Here is an 8,681-nt window from a genome sequence, read left to right as displayed (position 1 = left end):
GTGGTAGCTGCAAACCCTGAGGACGCTTGGGGTGCTTGCTGCTACAATGACTGATTTGTTCATTTACATACCTCTTTAATTTAACTATCCCAGATTCAATAGTTTTACCACCAGGTGCCATTAGTTCCTGGCTTGATACCAAATGGCAGATTAAGCAGCCAATAAATCTCTATGAGCCAGTCTAGGAACGCTGGGGCTTATCTGCAGAGGCAACAGCAGCTGGGTTAAAGGCCATTTGAGGCTTAGTATTTTGAGTGCTCTACCAGGGCAGTCTTTTAGTCTTGAAAATGAAGTTGTACTTCCAGTGCTTTCTGACACTGATTGGGTTGGGTGGCAAGGCCCATTTTGCTTGTTTGGACTTGCTAAGAGAATATATGCACATATCTCTGCCAAACCCACATCAGTCCCATCACTGAAATTTTAGCAACTTAAAGCACTAAAGAACAGCTTTAATGATGCAGCCATGGAATAGAAGCAACCTTGGGTTCTCAAACCCTAGGCCAATAGGGAAAGCTCTGGAAGGTTCTCCTCCAATCAGATAGTGCACATATGGGGTCTTGCGAACTTTAAAGTGTTGTCTCCATGTCAGCAATGATGATGGTGATGATGGAGTTGGAGAGGCCCTACTTATGGGCCCAGTGACAGGGCTGTTGTCCAAAGACCAGTCTAGGTAAGTCTGGAGAGCTTTGTTGCTAGGTTGGGTTCAGGGAGATTACTTTTGAGTTAGTTTTTTTTGGAGGGGGAAGGGATAGGGCAATTGGGGTTAAGTTATTTACCCAAGGTCACACAACTAGTATTAAGAGTCTGAGGCGGGATTTGAACTCAGGTCCTCCTGACTCCAGGGTCAGCGCTCTATTCACTGTTCCACCTGGCTACCCCTTGAGTTAGCTTTCAAATACTGTCTACTGAGTCATAGAGGGGTTGCAATCTGTGTTGGTGGAAGGAATAGCCAGTCCATGAGGAGATTGTGGTCAGTTTCATCCTGTCAGTTGTCAGATCTCTGCATTTATACGGTCTGAGCTTTGTCTGTTTTTTCATTTCTTTATTAATTTTTTTTGGTCGTCATTTTCTTAGTTTGTTTCTGCTTTTCTTTCCCTTTCATTTTTGAAATTCCTTCTGGGCATTCTATTTTCATCTCCTCCTTCCAGGTGATGAGACTTTTACACTTGAGCTGAAAGCTGGTTTAGAACAGCAGTCATTTGGAAAACCTTCTGTTGATTTTTAATTAAGCTAGTAACTGCCATTTGAAAAAACGGGGTAGAATTCTCCAGATTTCTCCTTTTGATGTTACTTTTCCCAATCCGTCTTTACACCAAACTTCTCAATTGCACATTTAATGATTTGCTTTGGTTTCTTCCTAATTTAATTTCATTCTTAACACTCTTCCTTTCTAAATTGTATTTGATCCTGGCTCACCCTGAAATTCATATCCTGGAGACAAGGAAACTGTAAAGGTCAATTACATTGGCCATTTAAAAATGTTTCTGTGCTGTATAGTCATTGCATTACATTTTGAGAAATGCTTCCTTGTGTTGTTAAATAGCAGTCAAGTTGTTAGGAACAATAATATTGACCTTTACCTAGCACCTTTATATAGTGCAGGACACATCAGCTGATCATAATCGACACAGAGGTAGATACTATAGATCAGGCCCTTACAACCTATTATCTGGAGGTCACTTGAGGCCCACCAAAGGATTTTGGGCAGCCTTTGAAAAATGTAGAGGAAGTAAGTACAGGCCTGCACCACATACCGCCGGTGGGCCTGCTCTAGGTGTCATCATTCTGATTTTACAGATGAGGAATCCTAGTCTCAGAGAGGGCAGGTCACTTGTCTATGGTCACACAGCTAGAAAATGTCATTGATGCAGCCCAGCATGGCCTGATACAATGGCCTAGTCTCTATTCTACTCAGAGGTGTTATCTTATTTTATAATTGCTAATGTCCCCCACCAGCCAAATCTAAGGCTTCCTAGAATGATTGTACTGCTGGGAGGTATCTTCCCTTTGTAAAGATGCTAAGCAGTATGAAAGGACTTGAAGGGCCGTGCATCCAGGGCCTGAATCTTTACTACAACATAGGATCATGTGAATAAGAGCTGGTAGGGAGAGACTTTAAATATTGCTTCATCCAAACCCCTTGTTTTATAGATAGGGAAACTAAGAGTTTAATTGCTATGGTCAGGGCTGATCATCCCTTCTGTGGGACAAAGGCTCTAGAGAAGCAATTTCATCCCTTTTCTACACGTTAACCCTTTGATTATTTCACATTAGACATCATGACCCTTCCAAATCTCTTTTCCTCACTAAAAGCCCCATCCAGATTAGAAGAGGCTAACTGGGGAGACAGGGAGTTCCCCTTCTCTGAGGGCTGAGTGTGTTGTCCTGAGCATGGGCATGCCATGTTGCCCACCCCCGCGGCGGTTTTACAGATGCCGCTTGCACTAGTTAAAGTTCCACAGTGTTTTCCATACATTGTCTCAGTTTGTCCTTTTGGCTACCACTGGGGTAGATAGTGCAGATGTTGATGACTCTCTGCTGTTTGCTGAGCATTGTCTTCAATGACCAGCATGGTGGTGGTGGGGAGTTACTTAAGAAATTTGATGTAGGGTTTCTGTCCTCAAGTGCGCTTCTGTCAGAAGCATGCTTAATATACACTGAAATCACTGCCCTTCTGGGAATCCCTAATATAGAGCACTTTTCACATCTCTCCTGAGATACAGGGCTCGCCTCTTCTTCGTTTTAAAGATGGGAACAGAGAAGTAGGAAATGGTAAAGTGACTCATGTAAAGTCATACAGTGAGTCACTGATGGATTTGGGCCCCAGTTTTGACTCCTGACTCCCTAATATAGATACTAATTCTCTTTAATTGGACCCCTTTGTTTTTCCCTAAGTACAGAAAGCTGTTCGTACTTCCCCTGATGAAATCAGAGTTTAGAGAATAATTAATGGCAGTTTTCTCCACTTTTTATCTCTTCCTTTTTAAAAAAATCTGGTTCAGGAAAGGAAAATAGGAAAATGGGAATGAATTAGGTCTGTGTTTTGAAATGGTGAATCACAGAGTGTTAAGAACTAGAGGGAACCTTAAAAGGCATCTAGTCACTTCATTTTACAAATGAGGAAGCCAAGATCCATGCAGACAGGCTTTTCATATTCAATCCCTGTAGGGAATCCTTTAGAATTCACCAGAAGTACAGAAGTTCCTTTTGTAAGTCAGCTTAGATACTGCTGAGCTACAGAGAAAGGCAGGAGAGAAGGAAAAAACTAAACTATGATCCAAATTGGAATCAAGCTACATGGCAGCTTACAATAATTTCTTTCAAAAATAGATATTTAGGGTTAATATTTTCTTAATGTAACCATTTTGCCAGAGGCTTCCTCCTATCATGAACGTATACTTTGGGGACCTCTCATTTCTCTCTATCCCTGGCACTTCTCAAAACATGGCCATCAGCTCCCCTTAGAAGCACTCAGGCTCACAAAGTGTCAAATGTGGAATGAGTTTTATGGGCACAGCAAAGCACATAGTCAAGTCAACAAGCATTTATGAAGTTCCTACTATGTGCCAAGCACTGCACTCAGTTCTGGAGATACAAAGAAAGGCAGAAAATCGTCTCTGCTCTTGAGGAACTCACATGCTAATGGGGGAAACAATAAATTTAACTTAATATGTGTAAACGAGGTATATACAGGCTAATGTGGAGGTAATCACAGAGGGGAGGCCCTGGCATTAAGGGGCATTGGGAAAGGCTTTTTGGAGAAGGTAGGATTTTAGCTGGGACTTGAAGAAAGCCAGGAGATGGAGATCAGGAAGGAGAGCATAGGCATGGGGATTAGCCAGTGAAAATGGAGTTTGGAGAAGGAATGGGGGTGGGAAGAACAGCAAGGAGGTGACAGAAGACATTCATTTCTGATTCCCTCCCTTTCCTTTTTGTTTGGCTTCCACTTGTCCTTTACAGGACAAAGGACTTATAGGGCCTACCTATATGGGGTGACTGGTAAGAAAAAAACCTCAGGGATCCCTAAAGTGTCAAGCGAGCCCCCTTCCAGTGGGCCTTCACCTGCTCCTGGGAACTTAAAGAGCTCTCATTACTGCCCTGGAAGGGAATCCCAGCAGAGAGCACTTAGGCTTTTTAAACACCTGTTGCTGACTGCTGTGGCTCAACTCCCTTCCCCGAATCATTGGAGAAGGGGGGGAAGGAGAAGGGAATAAGCATTTATTAAATGCCTCCTATGTACCAGACACTGTGCTAAGTGCTTTACAGATATCTCATTTGATCCTCACAATAACCCTGGGAGCTAGGTGCTGTTATAGTTGAGGAAACTGAGGCAGACAAAAGTTAAGTGACTTGCCCAGGGTCATACAACTAATAAGTGTCTGAGGCTGGATTTGAGTATAGCTCTTCTTGACTCCGGGCCCACTCCAGGCACTACCCCCTGTGCCGCCAGCTACCACTGCTCTCTTCTAGGTGTTCTTGCAGCAATGCTCCATCATTCTGTTCAGTTTTTCTTTTCTAGCTCTTGCTGAGTTGGGGTCTTTCTTTAGGGATGTGTTCTAGCTCCATCGACATGAAATAAACAAGACTAACAAGGCTCTAGGCGATGTGACACGTGCTGGCTCCTTCAGGCATGGGTAGGGCCCTGGCAGACTGCCTGCTCTTTTAAGCACGTCCCACAGTTTTCACCTTTCGCACCAGCTGTGTCCTTAGGCAGCCTTGACGGCTCCTTGATCACATTTCCCCATTTTCATTCCTGTCCCTCTCTCCCTAGCTCCCATGGCAAAGTATCTTTTGCTCACTCAGCATGTCCCACTAAGTCTTGTGGGTCTGGGGGACCCTCTTTATGCCCTCTCCTGCTTGTCTTCCCATTTCCCATCTTCCTCAGCAGCTGCTGGGCCAGGCCATGACAATCAGCCTGTGCTGTGAGAAGGCCCTGGGACCCAAATGAGAGTGGCTGCTTCCTGCACAGACATGTGTGATGCCCAGTTGGAAGGGGTAACTGCTGTGGTCTTGAGGATGTGTGTTGCTGCCATTTCCTAAATGGTAAAGTTAAAGAAATGATGCAAGCTAAGTGACTGAGGTGGTATGACGTCATGGCCAAAACCCAGGCCTCAGCAGCAGCAGACCAGCTTGGAATCTGGGCTCCTGCACTTGGTAACTGTGGCTTTGGGAGACTCATATTTTCTCTTGGCCTTAGTTTATTCAGCAGGAAAATGCCATAGTTGTACTCCCTAATGTCAGAGGCCCCTTCCAGCTCACATAGAACGTTAATCTGTGAGTTCAGGAGAAGATTGCTAACTGCAGCTTGGGTGATTTCATTAAAAAGGAATGGAATTAGAGTAATAATGTGTTCTTTTTGTAGACCTGAGTTTAAAAATCCTTCGAGAAGATAAGAAATGCCCTGGATCTCTGCAGATTATCAGATGGTAAGCAGTTCAAATTCCAAATGGGCTGAACAACAGCATCTTTATCATTAGCCTAGTCATAACTGACTAGGCTTTAAATGCTTAGATTAGAAACAGAAATAGCATTGGCCAATCCATATTTAATAGCACTGTCTCACGTCTGAGGATAGGCATCTAGGGAAATGAGCCAACAATCCTGTTTTCCAATGTTTTGAGAAAAAAAAATGTTCGTATCAAGAGGAAAGCAAGTCAAGCAAAAGGAGTCAAGGGCATGATCCTTGACTCCCAGTCTAATCCCATGTGGCACTAGAGCTCTATTGACCTGCCTGCTGCAGCATTTGACAGGCTGGCCTAGTGAATGACCAGAACAGGCAGAGGGGTCATTGATTTGGGGCTGCTTCAGTCTAATAAATGCTAATGATAACTTCTCTTCTTGGTGGGTCTGTTTTTTTTTTTTTTTTGCTTTGAGATTGACCCATGTTAACACTGACCATTTTTTGGCAGGATTCAAGGTTGTTTTGATGCTTTGGAAAAGAAATATGTAAGTCTTTTAAGATTTCTGTTGTGATTAAAGGCCTATATTTTATTGCTTTTCAAACTAGAGTGATACCCAAGATTAGACCCGGGATCTGTGCCTGAATTTGCATTCATAGGCCAGTTTCCTTTCCAGTTGCTGGTATTAAATGCTTACTTAGGTTATAAGAATACTTTGTCTCACTGATGTCTTTACTTGACATCACTCAGAAATCCAATACTCTTTCTCTTTCATAAGCTCATGGCCCTCTCATGACCACAGAGTTTCCTTTGAAGTCAGTGGAAGAGGTCCACAGGATGTGAAACCAAGGAGACAAGAATCTGGAACTTAGCACTTTGAATGTACTCAGAATTGTAGAGATTTAACTTGAAGATAGGAAAGGAAAATTTGCCCTGTGGAGGCTGTTTGTGTCTTAGTTGTGCTGGCAACCAGTATTGGTGCCTCAGTACACGTCGGCTGGAAACTGCTTCTTCAAGGTTCCTATTCAACATGGAAGGACCTTTGTTCATCTGGGAAGCCAATAAGCCTATATTCCATACATACTCTGAACAAAAGGGGCACTGAGGGTGATCCCTAGAGAAATAAGGCATGGTCCTGCCCCTTCAGAAATGTATAATTGAGCAGGTTGGGGGTGGGTACCGGGGAGGTAAAACATATCCACTTATACCTACAGCAACAGAGAGAACCTCTATGCTCATTTCTGTTGAAGACTGTCCAGGTAAATACATAGCTCAGGTACTGGAAATGGTGTGAGTGGAAGCAGATTTAGGAAGCTAGGCCTCAGAAGAGGCCTGTGTTCTGGGTTCACAAATAGGTGCCTGGAGTAGAACGTAAGGCTGCTTTGAGCCAGACTGTAGAGGGCATTGAATGCCCTGGAGTCTGGGGTTGGAAAAACAATAGGGTCAGATCTGCTGGACGTTTGGGAGATTAATCTGAGAGCTCTGTGCATGGCTAGCTGGGAAGGGACTTACCAGAGTTTAGGAGGCTGTTGCAGCGAGGTAAAAGGGCCTAGGGTGGGGGCAGTGGGAATGAAGATGAGAGGATCCATGTGACAGATGTTGTTGGGGTGAAACAGATAAGGCATTTGACCGGATGTAGGGAGGGAGAGGTCAAGGAAGAGACCCAAGACTTGTGGCTACGTCACAATGGGGGGCTCAAAGAGAGAGGGGTTTTTTTTTGGGGGGGGGGAGCAGTGAATTCAATTTTGGACGTAAAGGTGGCAGCAGGAAATTAAAGACACATGAGACGTAGTCTTGCCTGAAAGCGCTTACTGTCTAGTCAGGCCAACGAGCCTCACAGGCATGAAGCTCAGAGTGTGCTTCCTTCTTTCCTGTTCTCAGTGATTCCCTCTCTGTCTCTGCTGTCCCATTTGTGTCCTCTTTCATTTGACTTCAGTACCATAAACCTCCTGAGCAAGTAAATCTTAAACCAGTTGAATTGACCTGAATCAGAGACAGTTGGAAAGTGGCCTGAATGCCAAGAACAGGGGTGGGTAACCAGTGGCCTTGAGGCCACATGTGGCCTTCTAGATCCTTAAGTGCGGCTTTTTGACCGAATCCACCTTTTTTTGGCTGCATGTGGTCTAAGACTTGTTCTTTAAAATTTGGATTCAGTCAAAAGGTTGAAAGGAAACCATTCCCACTCACAAGGAGCATCCATTCAAGGATGTGTATCCTGGAATATACCATGTGTCTTATATACACAGATGTACATACAGGGGCTCCCAAAAGCCTTGGTGCAGTTCTAAGCATTAATAGCTCTTAGTAGCTAAAGCTACTTACATATTTTATACGTGTATGTGTGTGCACACCCAAAAAACATCCAGATGAATCCGAGGTAGTAGTTTGGGAGGCGGGGGGCCCTAGCAGGATCAGGACAGGTTTCAAAAAGATGGTGATGGTGCATCTTAAAGAAAGAGAGTGCATGTGAAGAGGGAGGGCATTCCAGGTATGGGGGATGGCCAGGGCAAAGGTGTAGAGACTGGAAATGGATGGCCTTGTGTGAGAGACAGAGAAGCTACTATTTGGCCAAATCCAGAGTGCAGGAGACGGAGTGATGTCTAAAAAAGATGGAAAAAAAGGCTAGGGCAAGATGGTAAAGGGCTTTAACAACTAAGTAGAGGAGTCTCCACTTGATTTTAGAGGAAATGAGGAGCCACAGGAGCTTATAGAGGCCTAGGGGGTTGAGCAGCGCACTTCTGTTTGCACTCTGGGAAAATGCTAGACTTCAGTAGGGAGAGACTAGAGACTCTGGAAGAAGAGTCTGGAGGCTCGAGCCATAATCTGGGTGTGTGAGGCAAGAAGGGCCTGAACGAAGGTGGTCACCAGGCTGTGGAGAGGGGGTAGAAGAATGTCTGACTTGTTTTACCAAATTGACAGATTGTTTGATTGAATTACTGGGCTGCTATGGCCTGCTGCCTCTGCTGTCTTGTACAGTTCATACCTCAAAGCTTTAATAAGATGTTCTTTTAAGGAAAAGTTAATCTTGTAAGGCGCTATGTTTCCAAAGCTCACACAGAAAGCACAGGCTAATGTGAAGAGAGCATTTTATGGGAGAGCTCTGTGCAGCGGCCTTCCTTCCACCTGGCCGAGGCCCAGCAGCATGTGACAGCCCCCAGAGCTGCCCCCCCAGAGCTGCCCCCAAGGCTGCCCCGGGTTGTGGCCTTCCTTCCACCCGGCTGAGGCCCAGCAGTGTGTGCCAATCCCCAGAGCTGCCCCCTGAGCTGCCCCCAGAGCTGCCCC

General features: G+C 44.8%; 1 protein-coding gene across 1 annotated transcript in view; it reads left to right on the top strand.

Moving 5' to 3' along the window:
- The window catches only part of HORMAD2 (HORMA domain containing 2), a 73,167-nt gene that overhangs the window by 12,223 nt on the left and 52,263 nt on the right, over window positions 1-8,681 (top strand). Inside the window, exons 4-5 of the mRNA XM_069081427.1 lie at window positions 5,363-5,426; window positions 5,910-5,946. Coding sequence (XP_068937528.1) covers window positions 5,363-5,426; window positions 5,910-5,946 — 101 coding nt within the window. The remainder of the gene's footprint in view (window positions 1-5,362; window positions 5,427-5,909; window positions 5,947-8,681) is intronic.

The sequence above is a fragment of the Petaurus breviceps genome, unplaced genomic scaffold (genome assembly GCF_028583685.1).
Source record: "Petaurus breviceps papuanus isolate PSGF00001 unplaced genomic scaffold, PetGlider_PUasm1.0 99, whole genome shotgun sequence".
Taxonomy (NCBI): Eukaryota; Metazoa; Chordata; class Mammalia; order Diprotodontia; family Petauridae; genus Petaurus; species Petaurus breviceps.
Note: the sequence above shows the minus strand (reverse complement) of the source record. Positions and strands in the feature narration are given on the sequence as shown.